A 25,086-nucleotide genomic window follows, 5' to 3' on the forward strand; every position below is an offset into this window, starting at 1 on the left:
CCCGCCCGGCTCCACGCCCTCGGGTCCCTGCGCGCGCCCGGGAGCTGGGGTTCCTCCGGTCAGCCGCGGGTACGCCGAGGAAGGGGGAGGTGGGGCTCCGCCTCAGCCGAGGGAGCTGGGAGGCGGGAGGCTGGGGGACTGTGGAGCTGCCCGATGGCTGGGAGAGGACTGGATTCTGGGCGGCGCCAAGGCTGTGCGGGGGCGCGCTCACCGCCGGCGAGGCGAAGGCGGCCACGTCCCGCTCCCCCCGGCTGAAGAAGCCGCCCCGGGTTTGTCCTCTGGGCCTCCAGACATGTCCGACGTGAAGAACAGGAAGAAATCTGGGCCCAAGGGAGCCCTCGCGGACCCCGGCAAGCGGAGCGAGGGCGGCCACAGCGCGGAGGCCCAGGGCGGCCGAGGCGGGGGCTGGGCAGACCCCCGGACGGGCCTGAGCCTCCTGTCGCTGGGGACGTGCCTGGGCCTGGCCTGGTAAGTGGACGCGGAACCACCCGGGCCGTGTCCGGCCTCCTGCGGTCACCCTGCTCCTCGGAGTGCAGCCCCTGATCCTTCCGCGCGACCGGGCATCCCCCTGACTCCAGCCCCGTGCTGGCGGCTGCTGGTCCCCAGCCGCGACCCCCGTTCCTCTGAGGTCTGCAGATTAGGGACAAACCTCGTCAGGCGCCTGATCTTTGACGTTGCTATAAACCGTTACTCGTGGGCGCTGGGTGCCGGTCACATTTGCCCCATGCCGCGCGCCCCATAGATGCCTAATGGAAACTTTGTAACCTTTAGAGTTCATTATCTCAAAGCAGCAAGTGTTAGTGATTCCGGACTTGGGAGGATTTCTCCTCTTTCGATCAACGTGCATGCGTTATGAATTTAAAATCTTCCTAAATTACAGGTTAAACTTCTGTATGCATTGTAAAACTACCAAAACAGAGCGCTTGTGTTTACTTGAGACTAAATATATAGCCTTACACCCAACAGAGTTGTTGTTAGGAAAAATTAACATTGGAAATAACCATGGGAACCTATTTATTTTACTTAACCTATTTTCTTTAAGAATAATCGACTCATTTTTTAATAGCAAGACTGACACTGTACGATTAATAGAATTTACCTTTTTTCATCAATTTGTAAGATATTTAGGAACAGTTATTACTCTTCCAGAGACCCTGAAGTTCCTCTAATCTAAAACATTTTTGATGCTAGTACGTTTTGAATCATACTTTACTGGTGACTCATCCCAGGTCGTGTATTTCTTGAAGTTAAAACATTTTTTAAAATAAAGTGAAATGTTGATTATTATACGTTCTTTTTTTTTTCTTTTTTCTTTTTTCCTGACAGGCGGAGTGGACAGTGAGAGAGAGAGACAGAGAGAAAGGTCTTCCTTTTTGCCGTTGGTTCACCCTCCAATGGCCGCCGCGGCCTGCACACGCGCTGATCCGATGGCAGGAGCCAGGTGCTTCTCCTGGTCTCCCATGCGGGTGCAGGGCCCAAGCACTATGGGCCATCCTCCACTGCACTCCCTGGCCACAGCAGAGAGCTGGCCTGAAAGAGGGGCAACCAGGACAGAATACGGTGCCCGGGACTAGAACCCGGTGTGCCCGCAAGGCGGAGGATTAGCCTATTGAGCCGCGGCGACAGCTTATTATACATTCTTTTTAAAAAAAAAAAAAGTATGTTTTATTCAGGTGATACTTGTTTATGTAATTTTTTATTTCGAGCTGAAGAAAATAGGTGTACTGGATTTACTGTTTAAATAAACTGCTCTTACACCTTCAAGTGCCTCACCTTCTTTAGATGAATTATTTTCAAAAGACCTTTTTGTATTGGGAAAGATACTGAGTTAATAGAACTTAAGCTAAAACATTTTTGCTGGTTTTAGTTGCTAAATTTATTAATTTCCATTAATTAGCTAAAACTTCATAATCATGTGAGATCAATTACATCACAAAAATGTTCAGCTTTTCTCTAATTTGGTTGCTGTCCTCAGAAAATGCTACAATAGGAAACTAAACTTTTAAGGAAATAAAACTTGAAATACTGTTAGGGGTTTTTGTTTTTAATTGCCTGCTATAAAGACAAAAACATGTTGCACTGATTAGGAAGTTTAAATTTGAACTATGTCTACAAAATGTTAATGCAGAATCAAAAGTTATTTTTTAAATGGACAGTTATATCATCTTGAAAATAGTTGACTTGGTTGCTCTTAGGAAATCTTTTCCCGTAAGAATTTAAGTATATATATGTATACTCTACATATACATATATATGGATATATACATAAACTATACATATACATTGTTCAATGTGGCAAAGTATTTATTCATGGCCAATTTGGGAATTCAAATTTATCCTCATAAGACATTTGCAAGCAATTTTCAAATAAATATTCGGCACCTGTTAAAATAGTTAAAAGCACACTAAAGGTGCTGCGCACCCCTTGGGATAATTACATCCCACATGGAAGTGCCTAGGTTCAAGTCCACCTCCACTTGCAATGCAGCTTCCTGCTGAAGCACACCCTGGGAGGCAGCAGGTGATGGCTCAAATGCTTGGGTTCCTGTCACCCATGTGGGAGACCTAGATTGAGTTCCACACTCCTTGCTTTGGCCTGGCTTGTTGCGGGCAGTTGAGCAGTGGACCAGCAGATGGAAATATTGTGTCTCTTTCTCTCTAAGTAAATTCAAGATTTATTTACTTGAAAGGCAGATTTACAGAGACAGGTCTTCCATCAGCTGGTTCAATCCCCAGATGGCCGCAACTGCCAGATTGAAGCCAGGAGCTTCTTCCAGGTTGCCCACATGGGTGCAGAGGCCCAAGGATTTGGGCCAACCTCCGCTGCTTTCCCAGGTGCATTAGCTAGGAGCTGGATTGGAAGTGGAGCAGCCAGGGCTTGAACCGATGCCCATATGGGATTGCCGACACTACAGGCCAGGGCTTTAACCTGCTGTGCCACAGCACCGGCCCCTCTAAGTAAATTAATTTTTTTAAAAAAATTTAAAAACCACACTACCCTTATCATATCAACCTGGATGCCAGTTTGAAAATAGTTTTTCAGAACCAAAGCAGCCTTCTCATGGCACACTTAGCTTCTATAAAGTTATTATCAAACACTTAAAAATAGTGTCTGGCACCTGTAAGTAGTAAATAAAATGTTTTATAATTCATCACCATTCAGACCACTTTTCATTGCTTGTGCTTAGTTGTCTTTGTGCTTGTTTTTTCATGCATGAGCTATCCATGTGTAGCAAGGGTGAAATTGTTTTTATCATGGTGAGAGGCTAACCATTTCAAAAATAACAGTCATAAGAATATTTTCACTAACATGAGAGTTCTCTTGAAGTTTATGCTTGATACATAAATTTGAAGAGAAATCCAGAGATGGATATTAAAAATATTTAATAAAACCAAATGTTCTGGGGCCCAGCTGTGGCATAGCAAGTTAAGTCACTATCTGCAGTGCTGGCATCCCATATGGGCACTAGTCCGAGTGCCAGCTGCTCCACTTCTCATCCAGCTCCCTGCTAATGCACCTGGGAAAGCAGCAAAAAATGGCCCAAGTCCTTACCCACATGGGAGTCCTGGAAGAATCCCCTGGCTCCTGGCTTCTGCCTGGCCCAGCTCCAATCATTGCAGCCACGTGGGGAGTGAACCAGTGGACGGAAGATTTCTGTCTCTTCCTCTGTTTCTGTAACTGCCTTTCAAATAAATAAAAATAAAATCTTAATAGTAATCCAGTTGGCCTTTCTAGAATTTCCTACCTAGCCCCAAGCCAAAGGAGTAGATCAATCTGATTGCCTGGACTTGGAAGATCTCTTATTTTTCCCTCTCTAACTCTGCTTTTCAAATGAATAAAATCTTTTTAAAAATCAGAATTCTTAATGTATTTTTGTAGAAGATTAACCTTCACACTCTTTTATAAGAAATGCTTTCATTTTGAATAAACTCCCTGATCTATAGGATAAATTACAATGGAGTAACACTGTGAGGTAATGAATAATGAAACTAGCCCCCAAAATTAACTTTCTTTAAGGTGATATCTCTATCCTTGGCCTCTAGCTCCTGATTTTAGATAAAGCTGTACTCTTAAAAAGGGGGGGGGGGGGGGGGAAGGCCGGCGCCACGGCTCAATAGGCTAATCCTCTGCCTTGTGGCGCCGACACACCGGGTTCTAGTCCCAGTCAGGGCACTGGATTCTGTCTCGGTTGCCCCTCTTCCAGACCAGCTCTCTGCTGTGGCCAGGGAGTGCAGTGGAGGATGGCCCAAGTACTTGGGCCCTGCACCCCATGGGAGACCAGGAGAAGCACCTGGCTCCTGCCATCGAATCAGCGCAGTGCGCTGGCCGCAGCGCGCCAGCCGCGGCGGCCATTGGAGGGTGAACCAACGGCAAAGGAAGACCTTTCTCTCTGTCTCTCTCTCTCACCGTCCACTCTGCCTGTCAAAAAATAAATAAATAAATAAATAAATAAAGGGGGGGGGGGACTCTTAAAACCTAGGAGTAGGAATGAGATAGCCATTAAAAAATATTATGTCTATCCATCTGTCTTTTAAAATTAGAGTAACTGTTTTCTAATAACCAGAAGATTTAAAAGTTCATATTGGTGCAACTGGAAACCATTATACTTAGTGAAATAAGCCAGTCCCAGAAAGACAGATAAGACCTTTCCCCTGATCTGAGGTAACCAACAGAGTACCTGAAATACAATGTGTTGGAGTGAAATAGACATTTTGAAAGTCCATGATTGTTTACAGCCCTTGTCTCTTCAGTTGAGGAACAGTGTTTTCTTTATCTTCTTCATACTATTTGTTGAACTCTTTTACTTAGTGTAGGATTAACTATATGATTATTAAGTAAATTGAAAATAGATCTTGGCCGGCGCCGTGGCTTAACAGGCTAATCCTCCACCTTGCGGCGCCGGCACACCGGGTTCTAGTCCCGGTTGCCCCTCTTCCAGGCCAGCTCTCTGCTATGGCCTGGGAAGGCGGTGGAGGATGGCCCAAGTGCTTGGGCCCTGCACCCGCATGGGAGACCAGGAGAAGCACCTGGCTCCTGGCTTCAGATCAGCGAGATGCGCCGGCCGCGGCGGCCATTAGAGGGTGAACCAACGGCAAAAAGGAAGACTTTGCTCTCTGTCTCTCTCTCTCTCTCATCACTATCCACTCTGCCTGTTTAAAAAAAAAAAAAGAAAGAAAGAAAATAGATCTTTGTAAAAATTAACAATGGGAATGAGAGAAGGAGGAGGAGGAAGGGTATGGAAGGAAGTGTCACTATGTTCCTAAAACTGTATATATGAAGTACATTAAACTTGTATAACTTAAAATTTAAAAATAAATTTTTAAAAAGTTAATATTGGCATGCATGACAAAAGACAATCTGTATGTAACATAGGATTCTAAGTATCTCATATGATAGACACTAGCCAGCATTGTCAATCAGAATTTCATGTAACATTGTAAGCATTGTTTAAAAAGCAAAAAATTTGGGGCCAGTGTTGTGGTGCAGTGGGGTTGGTCTACAACACCAGTATCCCTTGAGTGCTGGTTTGAATCCCGGCTGCTCCACTTCTGATCCAGCTCCCTGCTAAATGTGCACATGGGAAAGCAGCAGATGATAATCCAAGTACTTGGACCCCTGCCATTAATGTGGGAGACCCAGAGTTCCTGGCTCCTAGCTTTGTTCTGGTCCAGCCCCAACCCTGGCCATTGTGGCCATTTAGGGAATGAAGCAGCTGATGGAAGATCTCTTCTCTTCTCTCTCTCTCTCTCTCTCTCTCTCTCTCTCTCTCTCTCTCCCCCTCTCCCCCTTCCCTTTCCCCCTCTCTCTGTCTCAAGCTCTGACTTAAAATAATTATTAAAAAAAAGGCAAAAAGTCCATTTTGACTTGGACAGTTTTACAGCAACTATAAGATGAATGATACCATTTGTGAATTTGGAACATCACCCACCATCTTGCAAAGATGCACAAAGCTAAGACAGCTGCATTTGAGAAGTGTTTCACCTCATTAAGTTTGGGGATTTTTAAATATTTCTCTTTCACTGGAAATGAATTTTACTAAACATGGTCAATTAGTGGTTCTCAGCTTGGCTGTGTACCATGTCACCAGGAAAGCTCTTGAAATTTTCAGTAGCTCAGCCACATTCCATACCAATCAAATCACAATCTCTGTGGGTAGGACTCAGGTATTGGACTTTGTTACAGCTGCCAGATGATTCCAATATGCTGTGAAGCTTTTGAACTACTGGTCCCAGTAAAATGATTTAGGCAGGCACTTCTCATGGTCCTGCTCCACTGCTTTCTGATGACTCAGTATACTAAGAGTTTCAACTGCTGTTTTTTCTGAGCCTGAAGAATTGAGCTAAAGTAGATAACCAAAATATATTAGATCCAAGGCATTTCTTTTGTGCTTGCTCATTCAACTCCTGTTCAGATGTTGACTTATTGGGATAGCTCTTTTCCTTTTTCATGCTTCTGCCCTGTACTGTTTGCCAGAGGAGGAACACACTCCCATTTTAGAATGCCTAAAGTGCATCTATATGAGTTGTATCACATATCCTGGAGTATAATCAATTGTACAGTTTATACACCCTGCATAGCACCTGTGTTCTTTTGTCTCTTTGACAATGGCTGTCTTGTGTTTTCAGACCTCTTCTGTTACTTTGCACCTTCTAATCACTATCACCTCTCCTTTTATCCCACTGTTTTTCATTAGTCTACTTGCCTACATTTTAGTTTTAAAATTCTTGATAATCTTGTTTCTCCTACATTGCAATGTAAAAGCCCTTTGTTTTCTAGAGATTGCCCAAATGGCCTTGAGAAAAAAAGTTAAGATCAAAGATCTTGTTCTAAATAGTTTAATGTATCTTCCTCCAAAATACTTCTTCTGCATATAGCCAATAGAGATATTTTACCATCTTACAGAATTGCGAACTGTAAGCAAGGGCAGTGTTCTACTCTTCTTTTTTTTTAATTTTTTTATTTTTTGACAGGCAGAGTGGACGGTGAGAGAGAGAGACAGAGAGAAAGGTCTTCCCTTGCCATTGGTTCATCCTCCAATGGCCGCCGTGGCTGGCGCGCTGCGACCGGCGCACCGCGCTGATCCGAAGGCAGGAGCCAGGTGCTTCTCCTGGTCTCCCATGGGGTGCAGGGCCCAAGCACTTGGGCCATCCTCCACTGCACTCCCTGGCCACAGCAGAGAGCTGGTCTGGAAGAGGGGCAACCGAGACAGAATCCGGTGCCCTGACTGGGACTAGAACCCAGTGTGCCGATGCCGCAGGCAGAGGATTAGCCTATTGAGCCGTGGCGCCGGCCTACTCTTCTTCTCATGAGTTAAGCTAGTACCTACAGTGCACATGGCTATTTGAGTGTTCATTAAAATAAAATAAAGGATGCATCTTGCCCATGCAAGAATTTATGTTCTTAACAGAAAAGGGTATAATGCTTCTTTGAAATTCAGATTTAAATGGATATAAATTAGGCAGTAATGATTATTTTTTCTTTTCCAGGTTTGTATTTCAGCAGTCAGAAAAGTTTGCAAAAGTGGAAAGCCAGTACCAGTTACTGAAATTAGAAACCGCCGACTTCCAAGGACTTCAAAGTAAAATCAGTTTAATTTCAGAAAAGGTAATTATTGATTGACTTATCTGGGGGTGTTTGTCCAGTTTTTCTTCCCCACCACCATTCTACCCCACCAGAATTTCTTTCCTCATGCCTTTTATACCACTACTCTTTTAACTCTCATTGGTCTTTTTTCTACCTCTTGACATTCTCCCTCTAATCCAATTTGGACTTAGATTATATGTATTTTTTTTTTTTAAGATTTTATTTACTTATCTGAGAGGCACAGTTACAGAGAGAGAGAGGGAGAGACAAAAAACTTCCATCTGCTAGCTCACTCCTCAAATGGCTGCAACAGCCAGAGATGGGCAATCCGAAACTGGGGCCAGGAGCTGCTTCTAGGTCTCCCATGTGGGTGCAGGGACCCAAGCATTTGGGCCATCTTCCACTGTTTTCCCAGGCCATCATCAGAGAACTGGTTCAGAAGAGGAGCAGCTGGGACACAAACCAGCACCCATATGGGATGCCGGCACCGCAGACAGAGGTTTAGCCTACCACAGCAGGGCGCCAGCCCCTCAGATTGTGTCTTGAAAGACAAAGATTGTTTTATATAACAATTTCTAATATTGGAAAAAACTAATACCTTCATTTTAACATGTTCATTTTCTACTTATGTGTCAGTTATCTAAAGCATTGAATATATGTTGATCTTTAGGTATGAAATTAGAATATGAATAGCACTGGGAAAAGATCAATTTTTTTCTTTCCATTTTTAAGGATATATACATATGCATATATGAATGACTGGTCTAAAAATAAATGTTTCTTTAGACAAATAAGAGTTCTAATGAAAATTAAAATAATACAATGTCTGTTGTGTTTCTTCAAATTGCAAATGCTGATTTCTACCAGGCATATCATTATTGTGATTCTTAGAAATGTGAGACAAAGCATTTTGTAACCCCCACACTTTCAGGGTTGAGTCAGCTATAATCAATAAGGCATCATGTGAACCTTTTCTAGCTACCAGAGACCAACCTAGCACTGGAAATCATGCTTTGTTCATTTATTCATTCACTAAATCTTTATTCATGTCATAAAGTATACAAGGGCTTGTGCTTGGGACCATGGTGGTCAAGGGTGTTACAAAACTAAGGTGAGGGGTAGGCATTTGGCATAGGATTGAGATGCCTGTTGGGACACCAGCATTCTGTATCAGGAGTGCTTGGTTCACATCCAGGCTTCACTGCCAATTCCAGCTTCCTGTTGCGCATCCTGGAAGACAGCAGGTGATGGCTCAAGTGATTGTGTCCTTGGCACCCACATGGGAGACGTGGATTGAGTTCCCAGCTCCCAGGCTCAGCCTGGCCCAGTCCTGGCTATTGTGGGTATTTGGGGAGTAAACCAGTGGTTAAGAGCAGGCACTTGCTCGCTCTCTCTCTCTCTCTCTCTCTCTCCCTCTCAAAGAGAGAGATGAAATGGAAGCCCCAAATCCCAGCCACCGCATGCATGGAATGAGTAATGTAATCTTTCAGAAGAGAAAAACCGTAGGTGAAAATTGAGCATCCCTACACAGGCTGGGTAGTCCAAGGAAGGTGAGCTTCGCTGTGGAAAGGAACTACAATGCAGTTGATATTTTGACATAAGACAGAGTTGGAATCTGGTTATAATTATTGGGCGCATTCTACCTTATTGATATAAACCAGAAACTAGAAATTTAATCTACTTAATTAGAAACTAATGAAAATATATTTTGAACCAAGTTAAATTTCCTTTTTAAATGAAAATTTTCGTGACAAGTAAAATGCTTTTGAGGCAGATTTCAAAATATCAACATAGAATCCAAGAAATCGTCTTTTCATAGCTCTTTGTCTCACAATCTGCCCTGAGAGTAGTTTGCCAATAGCTGCCTTTTCACAAAGCTGGCCCTAAAGGTCAGCATAATGCCATAGGAGGGGAGAACAACTGGATGTGGGCCCTCATCACAATTGTGTTCCTTGGATAAATCACTTTGACTTCTCTTGGCCTTCATTTCATCATTTATTAAATAAGATTTTTATATGCATAAGACAACATTTAATATATATGCAAACTCTGAAAACCTTCAAGCACTAATTTAAGGTATTTGCTTTTTAAAAAAACTGTTAAAATATAGTGACAGCCTATAAATGCTAGTTACTGTGGTATACTAGTCACTAAATGTTTTCAGATTAAATGTTGAGAGTTATTTTTCTGGTAAGTCGATCTTGGACCTGAGGAATACCACCTCTGATGACAGTGATGTTCTTCTGGTGAACAGCCTAAATGGGAAGACACCTTAGATGAAGATAAGCTTGCCTCTTCAGAATACTGCTAATGAAAGTACTAAACCTAATACTGCACACATACTACCAATGTATAAGTACTTCTCAGAAGTGGTATTTTAAGGGAGTTTGTACTATAGCTATGTATGTACATGCAAAATAATTTCTAAACAATGTTTCAGAGTGCTCCGGTTATCTTAATCGGTACGGTCAGTATGGATACACTATGCTACCTATCACCTGCAACTTCTTTAGGTCTTGATTGGGGTGGGCCCAGAAGGCATATGGCATTTTTTCTTAAACACCAACAAACTTGGCCTTGTATACTGAAATATGGGGACTATGAAAAGACTATGACTTGGTCTCTTCCCCTAAGGAACTTAGATAGAAGCTTTCAGAACTTCACATGGATAATTCATCAGTCTGTTAAAGAATCAGATTTCAGAGTCACTTCTAAGCCTCTTTTTCACTGACCTCCGACTTCGTATCTCTACTCTGAGTATACATTGTTCCCTGTGCTAATTATGTTGTGATACTAATCATAGTAGATGTGATTTTTGTCAGTAATATGCCTCCCTTACTTGTCTTTAGAGTGAATACTCTGTATTTTCTATTTCCCTAGCATCTAATAATGGAACCAGCTCACAACATACACTCAATGGATCTTATTGTGACTCTAGAATATAGAACATGGAAGACCCAAAACAGTATCTCCCCTATCAAATTGTGAAATCAAGGACTACTATATGTATATTTTACATCCAACGTCTAGTACAAAGCCTGCCACAGAAACACTCTCAGCATTTTTAAATTATTTTTGCTAAGTGCCAAATATGTGGGAGGTACATAATTATTCAGTTTTACAGGACAGGTGTCCAGCCTGACCGGTGTTCAGGCTGTCAGAATTAGAGCTGTGGAAGGGTGTTGCACTAAAGGACTGAGATCCAGCCTGACCCTTGAAGTCAGGATAGAACTTAAGTAAGGAGGAGAAGAGAATAGCATAGGGAGAGGTATTAGAATTTGGGACTTTATTCTAAAAATATTAAGAAACACCAATGGTTTTTTAAAAGAGTACCATGATACACAAGCAGTTTTTAAAAGCTTAATTTGCTATTAGGGTGATATAGAGAAGAAGTGACTAGATAAGACTCCTTCTAGACTACTTCCCCAGATCACTGAAGTCTGGGTTGGGTCTCCACTTAAATGTTTCCATTGCCTTTCACCTGTCACAGTGCATATAGGCACATCCTTCTCCCCAGTTAAACTAAGCTGCTGGGAAAAACTGTGTTTTTTGTTTTTTGGGTTTTTTTTTTTTTTTTGGTCTTTTTGTTTTATTTTTTGGTCTTTTGTTTTTATTTTTTTGGTACATTCTTCAACACAATGCTGCAAACATTTGATGAATTAATGATCACTTCTAGACATTTTAGTAGTCTCCAAAGCTGTTGTCTATGCATGTGTAGACTAAAGAGGTCCATGACCTGGCCCTTTTATATTCCAGATACATATTAGGAGGTATCAGAGGCTACCATGGTTTTCTTTTTTTTTATAGGAAAAAAAATGCATTTTATTTAATGACCAAGTACACACACATATTCACATGTATCACTAAAACAATATTTACTTTTACCCAGTGGGACCCATCACAAAATGTTCTGCTCTTGTTCTTGCATTTTGAAATTAAGTAAACAAATTTTGCAGATCATGAATATGTCATAAGCTATAACTGCTGCAGAAAATTGTCAGCAGTAATTTACAGTCTTCCTCCTTCTTAGAATTAGCCCACCATAGCATTCCTTACTCAGAGAGAGGAAAATCTTACGTAGCCTTGCTACTGTGTACCAGCCTGGACTGGTTTATCACCTACCCTTCCAGGCCCAAGAGCTGAGGGAATGATTTGCAACCGTGTAATAGCGCCCTATGTCTGTTACATATTTTGTATAAAATTTGACCCCTATTTGATCTCCACAACAACCCTGAGGGGTAGGCAGGGAGAATATTGTCAGATTCACTTTACAGATAATGAAGTTGAAGTTCAGAGAGGTTAAGTAACTTCCCCAGTTATTGTATATGTTGCAGGAGGCAGAGTAAAGCAAGACTCAACAACCTTTAGGTTGAGAGCCCTCATCCCAGTACAATACAGTTTCTAACGTTAAGTATTTTTATCACTTCATTCTTTTTTAAATTATTGATTCAGCATTATAGAGGATACAACAAAAGATTTAATTTGAAACTTATGCCAAGCTTATGCTTCTCCAACCATGGCCACAGAAAATAATTTTTAGAAAGCACAGTTCTTTTAACTCTAGTCTAATGGAACATAAGTAACAGGAAAGACCTTCAAGGTCAAAAAAAGTGAAGAGAAGTCAGAGGAAGGGATATAAAATGAATGTTATTAATGGGTTTCAGTTCCTTTAAGCTTTGACTTTTGTGAGATGGTTCAATGGAGAGGTTTAATGCAGATGAGACTTGAAGCTTTTGAAGAGGATCTGAGTCTTGATGAGGTTATTCAAACTCAAATCTTGAATGCACAATGATGATAGGCCATGGTCTTCAAAAACTTGGTACTTTATGCTCTCTCAAATTGCTAGGATTTGAATGCCACCATACAAATTGATTCATGTTTTTTGTCTATTAATGGTCCGTGGCTTTCTTTAAATGAAGTCCTTGTTAGAATCCATAGTTATCAGTGTTCTGCAAAACTGCAGGAGATCCAAGGCTCCCAGCGGACCACAGACGACCCACCCCTCTCATCGTGACGCCCACCACCCTACCATGGTTTTCACATCCTTAGAACACTTTACCATTTGATATGAACTTGCCCTACTAAACTGGTATTTTTAAAGATTTTTTTTTTTTTTTGTTTTTGACAGGCAGAGTAGACAGTGAGAGAGAGAGACAGAGAGAAAGGTCTTCCTTTGCTGTTGGTTTACCCTCCAATGGCCTCCACAGCTGGCGTGCTGCGGCCGGCGCACTGCGCTGATCCGAAGCCAGGAGCCAGGTACTTCTCCTGGTCTCCCATGGGGTGCAGGGCCCAAGGACTTGGGCCATCCTCCACTGCACTCCCTGGCCACAGCAGAGAGCTGGCCTGGAAGAGGGGCAACTGGGACAGAATCCAGCGCCCCGACCGGTACTAGAACACAGGGTGCCAGCACCACAGGCGGAGGATTAGCCTATTGAGCCGCGGCGCTGGCATGTATGTTACTTTTCATAGGAGCAAAAAAGAGGAAAAATGATCTATTTCAAGCTTCTCTAGCATTTTTTAAGAAAGATTTATTTATTTATTTATTTATTTAGAAAGTGGGAGAGAGAGAAAGGAAGAGACACAGAGAGAGAGAGGTCTTTATCCACTGGCCTACATCCCAAATGGCTTCAATGACCAAGACTGGGCCAGGTTGAAACCAGGAGCCGGGAGCTGCTTCCAGGTCTGCCATGTGGGTGGCAGGGGCCCAAACACCTGAGCCATCTTCTGCTTTTCCCAGGCCTTTAGCAGGTAACTGGAACTGAAGTGGAACAACCAGGACACGAACCAGCACCCATAATGGGATACTGACGTCACAGGAAGCAGCATAGCCCACTATACCACAACACCAGCCCCTTCTCCAACATTTTTATCCTCAATATATCTTTATGAAGATGCACAAGTTGGGGCCTGCACTGTGGAACAGCGTGTTATGCCACAGCCTGCAGCAATGGTTTGGGTCCTGGCTGTTCCACTTCCAACCCAGCTCCCTGCTAATGCACCTGGGAAAGCAGTGGAAAATGGCCCAAGTCCCTGGACACCTGCACCCACGTGGGAGACCCAGAAGCAGCTCCTTGCTCCTGGCTTCAATCTGGCCCAACCCTAGCCATTGTAGCCATTTGAGGAGTGAACCAGCAGATGAAAGATCGCCCTCAGTGTCTATCCTTCTCTCTCTCTAACTCTGCCTTTCAAATAAATAAGTAAATTTTTTTGAAAAAGAAAAAGAAAATGCATAAATGTCCAGGATTCAGGTGTATATTTTTCTAAAATGAGGCTAATCTAGTAAATTTGTTTAAAACAAATCAATAAATGTTTTTGTCCATATAATTCTGATTTGAATAGTTTAGACATCCTCAGAATTTGAAGTGGGTATATTATGCTCCTTATTGTTAAAGTTTGTTTCGCCAATGTAAAAATTATTAAGTAGCCTTGGGAATTGTTTTGTGTTATAAATGCAGCTTGAGTCTACTGAAAGTATCCTGCAGGAAGCTACAGCATCCATGTCTTTGCTGACCCAGTTTGAACAGGAAGTATCCAGCCTACAAAGTATCATGCATGACATTCAAAATAATGAAGAGGTGCTCACTCAAAAGATGCAAAACCTTAATCAAAAACTCCAGAATATTACAGATTTCTGGAAGAGAAGCCTAGAAGAAATGAATGTTAACACAGACATTTTCAAATCAGAAGCAAAACACATACATTCTCAAGTTACTGTCCAAATCAACTCGGCTGAGCAAGGAATAAAATTGCTCACTGAACGGCTAAAAGATTTGGAAGATAGCACACTAAGAAATATTAGAACAGTAAAAAGACAAGAAGAAGAGGATCTTCTGAGAGTAAAAGAGCAGCTTGGCTCTGATACAAAAGCAGTTGAAAAGTTAGAAGAAGAGCAGCATGCTCTCTTTGCCAGAGATGAAGATCTGACTAATAAACTTTCCAACTATGAACCAAAAGTTGAAGAATGCAAGACACATTTACCAACAATTGAAAATGCTATTCACTCTATTCTCAGAGTCTCTCAGGATCTGGTAGGAACAGAAAAGAAAATGGAAGACTTGACTTTGCAGATGTTTAATATGGAAGATGATATGCTGAAAGCAGTATCTGAAATAATGGAGATGCAGAAAACCCTTGAAGGAATGCAGTATGACAATAGCATACTAAAGATGCAAAATGAACTGGATGTGCTAAAAGGAAAAGTTCGTGACTTTGTAGCATATTCAAGTACAAAAGAAAAGGGAATTCTAGAAGATCAGACTCTAGAAAATAAAGGAATTGATGATGACTTTTAAATTCACCACATTTATTCTGATGATCCATATCATTATATGTAAATTGATTAGTTTCATGTTTTTGAGTTATTTTAAAATGCCTCACTTTATCCTGCATTGTTGGAAGATAAATGAGATATCCACATACATGGATTATCCACATAATCAGAGCTTATATTTTTTAACTAAAATATTTTTTGTTTTTATCATTTAAAATAGAAGTAATTTGAAAATATACATTTCTGTATTTAAAAACAATATATTTAATGTTTTAAAAACATTTTTCTAATGATGAATGAGCATCATTATTAATTTCACTTACTATTTTAGGCCCAAATACACTGCTGTCTCTAGGAACTATTAAACAATTTTTACCAATTCATTAAATTGCTGTTTTTCAAACCTGTGTCTCTATCTTATACCTTTTCTGTCAACTTACCTTGCTGTCAGGTTAGCTGGGAATATGCCTGTTTCAGCCATATTCTTCATGTTCCTTTGTAATTCACTGCAGGCTAAAAATCCATATAACCAAATTCATAGAAATTTTGTTCAAATAAAAGTTAATGTGCCTGAGGGAGAGCCTAGAGGCTTTGCTATGAATTACTATGCACTTTCTAGAAATTATAAAGCCTAGGAAATGATTTCTTTTTTGTTAAGGTTCTAAACTGTGTTACAGATACTAATAAGAAATGTTAAATACACTTAAATATGTGCTTATTTAAGACCTTCCCTATGAATTGTGTTATGAGCTTTTGGAATATCTTTGTATACGTGGGCTTTTTAATAGAAAGCTTTTATTTAATAAATATAAATTTTATAGGTACAACTTATGGATTATAGCGGTTCTTCCCCCCATACCCACCCTCCTACCTCCAAATTGTCCCACCTCCTACTCCCTCTACCATTAAGGTTCTAACTGTTAGACTCTCTGAGTTTGCTAGATATATGATCTCTAGATTAACTAGTCTACTCAAAATAAAAATACATCAACAAACTTATAGAAAGAAAAGGCAGCATTATAATAAATGGTGACAAATACGATATTAAAAGTATGTCATTAAGGGCCAGCACTATGATGTAGTAGGTTAACCCTCCACCTGCAGCATCCCTTATGGGCACTGGTTCATGTCCTGGCTGCTCCTCTTCCAATTGAGTGCTCTGCTAATGGCCTGGGAAAACAGTAGAAGATGGCCCAAGCTCTTGGGCCCCTGCACCTACGTGGGAGACCCGAAAGAAGCTCCTGGCTCCTGGCTGCTGTTATCAAGTTTAATAACAACTTTATTTGAACTTATATATACCCTGGTAATGGTTATAGAAAGTAAATGGAAACAAGGTGACCACTGTACTCTATAGTGACATTTACAAGGGAAGCAAAACTTGTACTTCTACCTTATTACATGAGTAAATTATTGAAATATATTTACATGTAGATGTTTGTGTCTGTGTGTATTCCTTTACTAAGCAGATTCTCCTGTTTTTAAAAAACTGCATTAGGGACCAGTGTTGTAGCACAGTGGGTTAAGCCGCTGCCTACAATGCTGGCATCCCAATATGGTAGCAGTTTCAGCCCCTGCTGTTACGGCCATCTGGAGAGTGAACCTGTGGATGGAAGATATCTGTCTCTGTCTCTCCCTCTTTCTCTGGAATGCTGCCATTCAAATAAATAACTCTAAAAAGAGAGAGAGAGAGACCCCCTAGAGATAAATACACTCATATGTCTTCCTCTGTTTCTTCAATTCATTTATTTCAAACTTGAAATTTCAAAAACTTCCCTGTATGTCAGATATTAAATTACATTGTTCATCTTTTCTTTAAGGAAAACCACCAGTATCCTAAGACTCATTTTCTTAGCTTTGTAATTAATGAAAAATTCTGTCAATTATGAAGCAGCATTTGGAGCAGCAGGATGTCACTTGGGATGCCCCCTGACACCCCTCTCCATTCCAGATTCCTGCTAATGAGCACCCTGGAAAGCAGCAGGTGATAGCCCTAGTACTTGAATTCCTGCCACCAACCAAGGAAACCCAGCCTGAGTTCCAGGCTCTGGTTCCAACTTGGCACCAGCTTGTGAGCATTTGGGGAGTGAACCAGTAGATGGAAAAATCTCTGCAGGGCTTTCTTTCTGCCTTTCAAATAAACAAAAATAAATTATTTTTTAAAAAAATTTTAAACTACAAATTCAAGACTATTACACTATAAGCTACCAAGTGAGACAAAGAGGTTTACCAGCAGCTCCCTAATCTGATCCTTCTAAGAAGCAGCTAAGCGCTTTCTGAGGTGCTTTAATTATGTAATACTCTTAAGCTACAGTTACTTTGCCAGAATGGGTACATTAATAAAATGTGACCTAAAAATCAAATAGATGAAAGTAAGCTACCTACTCCTTTCACCCTTGGGAGACTGTTTCAGCAAATACACTATATTAGAGAACTTTCTCCTTAAAAATAAAACATGGTTTTGCAAGTACTAGTTGATTCCCTTCCTAATTGAAGCTACTCCTTAATGTCCTACCCCACAATAACATTTTCACAATGCTAATTTCTCTAACAAAAACCAGTTTGAATCACCTCCTCCATGAATGATTAACATAATGTAAAGCAATTGAAGAGAAAAAATCCTAAAATATGTTTTAAAACCAAACAGGTATGATAGGCAAGGAAGGAATTGCTACTCTGAGTTCACTGTCATACTGTCCCATTTCAGCACTTCACCATAATTCTTTTGCACCTATTTAAAGTTAAAACTATTTACAACCATTTAAAGTTAAAACTGCCATCAAAACAATATTCTGAGCATATTATGTTTTTATTTGCATTGAACTAAATTTATGTTAATAAAAATAGCTGAGTAAGCCAAATTCAACATAAGAAAGAATTCACAAAGAAATGCACATTTTAGGAAAAAAAAGTTTCCTTTAAACTACAAATTTAATTTTGTAAAGATGTTTTGCAGTTTGCATATTTGTTTTATTCTTTGAGTTTCAAATCATCCATTTATTGACATTCTATATCCAAACTATACTACAAGCTCTCAGAAAGTAGAGACTATTCTCTTTTTTCTTAATATTTTCACTTTATTTGAACAGTAGAGAGAGAACTTGCATCCACTGGTTCACTCCCCAAATTCCTGCAACATCTGGAGCTAGGCCAGGAACTCCATCTGGGTCTCTCACATGGGTGGTAGGGACCCAAGTACTTGAGCCATCAAATACTGCCTGCCAGGACTTGAACCTGGTGCTCTGATATGGGATGCAGGCATCCTAGGTGGCATCTTAACCAACACATCAAACACCTACTGCCCCCCTTCGTTTCTTGTCTTTTCTTAAGATATATTGATTGATTTGAAAAGCAGAGTTGACAGAGAGCGGGAGAAATGGTGAGGGAGGGAGGAAGTGGGTGTTTGGTGTTTCCATCTGCAGGTTCACTTCCCAAATGTCCACAATGGCAGGAACTGGTCAAGTCCAAATCCAGGAGCCAGGAGCTTCTTCAGGGTCTCTCATGTAGGTGCAGGGGTCCAATGACTTGGGCTATCTTCCACTGCTTTCCCAGGCATATTAGCAGGGAGTTGATGGAAGCAGAGCAGCCAGCTCAAACCTGTACCCATTTGGGATGACAGCACTGCAGGCAGCAGCTTTATCTATTACACCACAACACCAGCTCCCTTTATTCGTTTATTTTCATTTTATTTGAAAGGCAGGGTAGGGGAGAATCTTCTACTTTAAAACATAGTCCTGGGGCTGGCGCTGTGGCATAGCTAGTAAGGTCCCCGCCTGCAGTGTGGGCATCCCATATGGGTGCCGGTTCGAGTCCTGGCTATTCCACTTCCAATCCAGTTCTCTGCTGTGGCCTGGGAGAGCAGTGGAGGATGGCCCAAGTCCTTGGACCCCTGCATCCACGTGGGAGACCCAAAAGAAGCTCCTGGCTCCTAGCTTCAGATTGGCCCAGCTCCAGCTGTTGCAGCCATTTGGGAGAGTAAACCAGGATAGAAGATCTCTCTGTCTCTTCCTCTGTCTGTAACTCTGCCTGTCAAATAAAAATTTAAAAAAAAATAAAATAAAATACAACTCCCCCAACGTTACCACACACATACACACACACACACACACACTCTCTCTCACACTCAAAACCCAAAACCCATTACCATCAACAACAATAAAAATAACAACTTGAAATGTTGCCAGGCAGTTGAGTGGCTCAACATGGTTATCAGCTAATATGTCCAAGTTAAACCAGAATGGCAATTTAGAAATATCAGGATATAGTGTATGAGCATATACATACATCAAAACATCACATTATATACCATAAGTATATTAATAAAGCTGAAAAAGTGTTACCTAGTCTCACTTCACAAATCTACCAAAGCCCATTGCAAAGATTTCCATTTTCATTTTCCAGCAACTGAAAAGCACATCACTTCCATTTAGCTCATTTTGTTACAACACAGAAGACCTATGTTTCAAAAATGATAACAGAAAAATGTAATTTCCAGTAGCATTTTGTGAAATGGCCTTATGTTTACCTTCTTATTTTTTAGTAATGCACTTAAATTGTTCCAAAGGATCTTACTTTTGAAGTCATCTTTTACCATATGCTTTCCCAAACAGCAGTGAAGTTGTAGTTAAAAATAACACATGAAAATTTAAGTTGAATTATGTTAAACTTTTAGTGGACTTAATCATTGTGGTGTTATATTTTCTTATAGTGTCAGAACTCTGAAGCTGTCATGGAACAATTGAAGTCTTTACAAATAAATGCTCATCTAAAGCGTCTTCAGAAGGAAATTTATGAAGTAAAAACTTGGTCTGGCAGGATAACTGAAAAACAGGATATTTTGAGCAACAATTTGACAACTCTTTCTGAAGACATTACAAAAGTAGACCAAAGTACAACTTCGTTGGCAAAAGATGTCGGTCTCAAGATTACAACTGTAAAAACAGACATACGACGCATTTCAGGTTTAGTAACTGATGTAACATCATTGACAGATTCTGTGCAAGAACTAGAAAATAAAATAGAAAAAGTAGAAGAAAATACAGTAAAAAACATAGGTGATCTTCTTTCCAGCAGCATTGACCGAACAGCACTGCTCCGAAAGACAGCATCAGAAAACTCACAAAGAATTAACTCTGTTAAGAAAACACTAACTGAACTGAAGAGTGATTTCAACAAGCACGCGGATAGATTTTTAAGCTTAGAAAGTGACAGAGCAAAAGTTCTGAAGACAGTGACCTTTGCAAATGGTCTAAAACCAAAGGTATATAATCTAAAGAAGGACTTTGCCCGTTTGGAACCACTGATAAATGACTTAACACTACGCATTGGGAGATTGGTTACTGACTTACTACAAAGAGAAAAAGAAATTGCTCTTTTAAATGAAAAAATATCTAATTTAACAATAGTCCGGGCTGAGATTAGTGATATTAAAGATGAGATAACACACATTTCAGATATGGATTAGTTTGACATTTAGGTTAGATCAAGGTGACTTTTTTGTTTTAAAAGCAGGACCACTGTGATGTATGAAAAGACTGATAAATTAGAAATAATGATATTTTGGAAAGAATACCATTTTGTATTTGATTCTATTTTATACAGTAGAAATAAAATTCTTAAACAACATTTTATTTTCCAAAATAAATAATATAAAACCTACACTGGTAACTTATAGCAAGAACCTTATCCATACCCTTGACATACTCTCAGACAATAGCACACATACACACACATGCACATACTGCTACATGTCAGGAGAAGCAGAATCTGTCAGTTTATGCCTGAAAAATCGATCAGGCAGTGTCAGAATCCCCACTTCCCCTCAGTGCCCATCAGGAACCACAGTATATGTGGTTGGGGCCCTGAATGAAGAACCTCTCCTTAGTGGGCAGGCTGTAGAATTCAATCAGAGTTGGAAAACACCCAGCTATAAAGGCTTAAGAAATCATTTGGTCTTGCCCTGCAAGGGCTAGCCCAGGTCAAAGCCAGGAGCTAGGAGCTCCATCTGGGTCTCTTATGTGGGTGCAGGGGTCCAAGGACTTGGACCATCCTCTGCTGCCTTCCTAGGTGCACCAGCATGGAGCTGCATCAGATATGGAGCAGATGGGACCTGAACCGGTGCCCATATGGGATGCTGGCACTGCAGGCAATGGTTTAACTTGCTACATCACAGCACCAGTCCCAGTTATTATTTTTAAAGGTTTATTCATTTATTTGAAACGCAGAGTTAGAGAGAGACAGAGAGGTCAGTCTTCGATCCACTGGTTCTCTCCCCAGATGGCCACAATGGCAGAAGCTGAGCCTATCCCAAGCCAGGAGCCAGGAGCTTCTTCCATGTCTCCGACATGAGTACAGGGGCCCAAGGACTTTGGCCGTCTTCTACTGATTTCCCAGGCCATAGCAGAGAGCTGGATGGGAAGTGAAGCAGCCAGGACTTGACCCAGAGCCCATATGGCATGCCGGAACTGCAGGCACCAGCCCCCCAGATATTATTCTAATACCTTTATTTTAACTAGGAAACTACTAACCAGAAAATGTGGAAAACATAAATACTTAACAGGAAAAAGCATAATCACCCTAACCAATCAAGCCAAACACACAAAGGTAACTATGTAAAAAAAAAAAAAAAAAATCACTTGATAATTACCAGAAAATGTGAAAGTAGCACCCATGAACCAGAATCCAGCTGACTTCTTCATTTGAATTAACACTCTGTATATGTGAAAATATGCCAAAAATGGTAAAAGGATCAGCTATAACCAATTATTAAGTATTTTTCCCACACTCCTCCTTGCAAAGACTGCTGCCTGCATGTCACAGCATAGGCTCTAGGTAACAAGAAGTTACATAGATAGGACTATTCTTCTAGGGTAAGCAGCTTTACAAGGGTACTTCAAAAAGTTTGTGGGGAAAATGGAATTAAAAGATTTTTTTTGGCCCAAAACTTTTTGAAATCCATAAACTTTATGCAGACTCCTCTTATACATAAATTTCAAAATATTTAATACCAAAATAAACATGTTAATTCCATTTCTTCACAAACTTGAGATTCCCTCATGTACACCACATAGACAACATCACTGTAATGCATTCTGATGTATTTTGTATTTGTAATAGTACTCAAATGAAACAGTCAACTCCATGTAATTTTTTTTTTTAAGATTTATTTATTTATTTGAAAGAGTTACACAGAGGAGAGGCAAAGAGAGAGAGAGAGAGAGAGAGAGAGAGAGAGAGAGAGAGAGGTCTTCCATCTGATGGTTCACTCCCCAGATGGCCTAAACGGCCAGAGCTATGCCGATCTGAATCCAGGAGCCAGGAGCTTCTTCCTGGTCTCCCACATGGGTGCAGGGGCCCAAGGACTGGAGCCATCTTCTACTGCTTTCCCAGGCCATAGCAGAGAGCTGGTCAGGAAGTGGAGCAGCCGGGTCTCAAACCAACGTCTATATGGGATGCCAGTGCTTCAGGCCAGGGCGTTAACCCACTGCGCCACAGTGCCTGCCCCTCCATGTAATTATTTTAATAATACATTTTTGCTTAAAATTATCAAGGCAGGGGAAGCTGGATGTGGTTCATTAATTGTGACAAGGATATTAATATGAAATCTTAATAGGGAAAATGGGGTGTGGGTATTTAGGAACTCTTGGTATTACTACTTCACAATTTTTGTTCTGGAAAACTATTCTGAAATATTTTTAAAAATTTTTCAAAGACAAGCACAGTATCCCCTATTCAGAATGCAGGTTTTTGAGTTCTGGCTTCTAGGCTTCCTATCCAGCTTCCTGCTAATGAACAAGTTGGGAGGCAGCAGATGATCGCCAGAGTACTTGGGTTCCTGCTACCCACATGGGGGTCCCAGATGACAATCCTGGCTCCTGGCTTTGGCCTGGGCCAGCCTCAGCTGTTGCAGGCATTTGAAAAGTGAACCAGCAGGTGGAAGATCTGTCTCCCTATCACTCTGCCTTTCAAATAAAATTTTTAAAATATTTCATCCCTTAAAAAGCATAATTCCAAGCTCCACCCCCATCCTAATGGGATTCGCTGCTCCTGCTTCCCTGCCTGCCCTCCGGCAAAGTTTTAAAAGGACCTGTTCCTGAACACAGGGCTCTCTTCTCCTTGTCTCTTGCTCCCCTCTCGTCACTCCTCTTTTTCCTTCCTGGCCTCTTCCCTCCAGCCTGCTGAGTTTTCTCCAGTAAACCCTTTTCCTTAATAATAATAATAAAAGCATAATTCAGCTATCTGAAAATTCAAATATTTGTTTCTATCAGTGCCAAGTAGAACACTCATCTGATTGAGTGCTAGTTCTACTCATCATTATGGGAATAACAGTTCACAAATCTGTCACTGTTATCTGATAGCCATACTGAGCAAGACTTTCTTGATAGAACTCCCAAATCTAGAATATCTCTAGGCTAATGATTTTTATTTTATGATTTTGGCTTCAAATCAGGTAGCTTTTGTGGCAAATATAGGGTAATAGAAAACTTTGGATCTATTTCCTAACAGTAGAAAACACAAAAATTACTAACTTCAGTAATGCTATAAATGACTTTAAAAAAAAATATTTGAAAGGCAGAATTAGAATCTTCCATTTGCTGGTTCACTCCTGTATGGCAGCAATAGCCAGGGCTGGGCCAGGCTGAAGCCAGGAGCTTCATTTGGGTGTTCCATATGTGTGCAGGGGCCCAATTTGGGCCATCTTCTGCTGTTTTCCTGGGCACACTAGCAGGAAACTGGATGGGAAGTGGAGCAGCCAGGCATCCAACTGGCACCCAGTTGGATGCCAGCATTGCAGATGGTGGATTAACCCACTACTACACAGTTCTGGCCCCAGTAGATATGATCTTGAATGAGTAAGCCATCTTCAGTTTCCTCTGTAATGTCCTTGCTTATTGTATCATCTCAAGTCCATGTAGTCAATAAAACCAGTAAACCGTAAAGAAAAGTTGAGTCCAACATATTCAGGTATTAATGACTGGAGATTTAAGTTTTAATGTTGGCTGATAGAGCCATCTGGTGTCAAGATTGTGGACTCGGAATAGTATCATCTCTCATGAATTATCCTCCTTCAAATCCTGCAGCACACTGCATTCCATGAGGCCAGCTGACATATTTGTGTATATATATGTGTGTGTGTGTATATATATATATATATACATATATATATATATATCCTTATTCACAGAACTAGGTAGGAATCATTATCTTGTGTTGAGAAACACATCCCCTAAGTTCTTTCATTCAGGATAGCAATACTTTTAAGTGACTGCTGCATGCACAGCACTTCCATCTGTAAACACACACCAAATGTTGGCATGGCCGCTTTCTACGAAACTTGTCAGGTCATGCCTGCCTAATAACCAGATTAACGTCTTAAGACCTTCTGTGAATATTTCTGAGAATGTGGAGTCAGAGCTGGCTTGTAAATGATTCAATAGATAATACCCAAGATAAGGAGCTAACAAGTATAGTGGACCTATTAATGCACCATATTATTCTTTGATATTTCAGGGAAAGCACAGCATTCAATGGCCAACTACCACCCCCTCTAAGTTTAAAATCAAAATTTCTTAATCACGTGGTGTATCAGATTTTGTGTTATAAACTTTTTACATCAGCCATTAAAAACCTGTGTAAACATTATAATTTTTTTGCTAAAGAAGCCTTGTATAACTCCCACCAAATTTCATTATGGACACTTCTCTCCAAAACTCATAAAGTGACTTTAAAAGTGTCAGAAGCTTTCACACACTGGAGATAGTTTTTGTTTTGTTTTGTTTTGTTTTAATATTTGAAGGGCCAGCACTGTGCATAGTGGGTAAAGCCGCCTGCAGTACCAGCATCCCATGTGGGTGCCAGTTCAAGTCTCAGCTGCCCACTTTCAATCCAGCTCCCTAATGCACCTGGGAAAGCAGTGGAATATGGCTCAAGTGCCTGGACCCCTGGACCCATGTGGGAGATCCAGAAGTTGTTCCTGGCTCCAGATTGCCCCAGTCCCAGCTATTGTGGCCATTTGGGGAGCGAACCAGCGGATGGAAGATCTGTCTCTCCCTCTCCGTAACTTTCAAGTAAATAAATCTTTTATATATATGTATGTATGTATATATATATATATATATATATATATATATATATATATATATATAAATTTGAAAAGCAGAGTTACAGAAACAGGCCAGGAGCTTCTTCCAAGTTTCCCATGTGGGTGCAGGGGCCAGCACCATGGAAGGACAGC

The 25,086-nt window shown here is 40.8% G+C and overlaps 1 protein-coding gene across 2 annotated transcripts; it reads left to right on the forward strand.

Annotated features, from left to right (window-relative positions):
• The first annotated feature begins 114 nt into the window (after positions 1-114).
• IKBIP (IKBKB interacting protein) lies at positions 115-20,477 on the forward strand. Of its 2 annotated transcripts, none has more exons than XM_062203077.1 (3): positions 115-468; positions 7,489-7,606; positions 14,041-19,554. In XM_062203077.1, the coding sequence occupies exons 1-3, from the start codon at positions 293-295 to the stop codon at positions 14,875-14,877; spliced, it is 1,131 nt and encodes a 376-aa protein (XP_062059061.1). In that variant the 5' UTR covers positions 115-292; the 3' UTR covers positions 14,878-19,554. The 2 variants fall into 2 exon arrangements, with proteins under 2 accessions (XP_062059061.1, XP_062059062.1); XM_062203078.1 differs by lacking the exon at positions 14,041-19,554 and adding an exon at positions 19,561-20,477 and having other exon boundaries at positions 122-468.
• Positions 20,478-25,086: the final 4,609 nt, after the last annotated feature.

The sequence above is a fragment of the Lepus europaeus genome, chromosome 10 (genome assembly GCF_033115175.1).
Source record: "Lepus europaeus isolate LE1 chromosome 10, mLepTim1.pri, whole genome shotgun sequence".
Classification (NCBI taxonomy): Eukaryota; Metazoa; Chordata; class Mammalia; order Lagomorpha; family Leporidae; genus Lepus; species Lepus europaeus.

Bases quoted from the DNA above. Each gene is read 5' to 3' on its own strand.
- IKBIP (XM_062203077.1), top strand. From the start codon at position 293: ATGTCCGACGTGAAGAACAGGAAGAAATCTGGGCCCAAGGGAGCCCTC. The intron at 469-7,488 runs GTAAGTGGACGC...TTTCTTTTCCAG, and splicing joins ACGTGCCTGGGCCTGGCCTG to GTTTGTATTTCAGCAGTCAG. The intron at 7,607-14,040 runs GTAATTATTGAT...TTATAAATGCAG, and splicing joins TCAGTTTAATTTCAGAAAAG to CTTGAGTCTACTGAAAGTAT.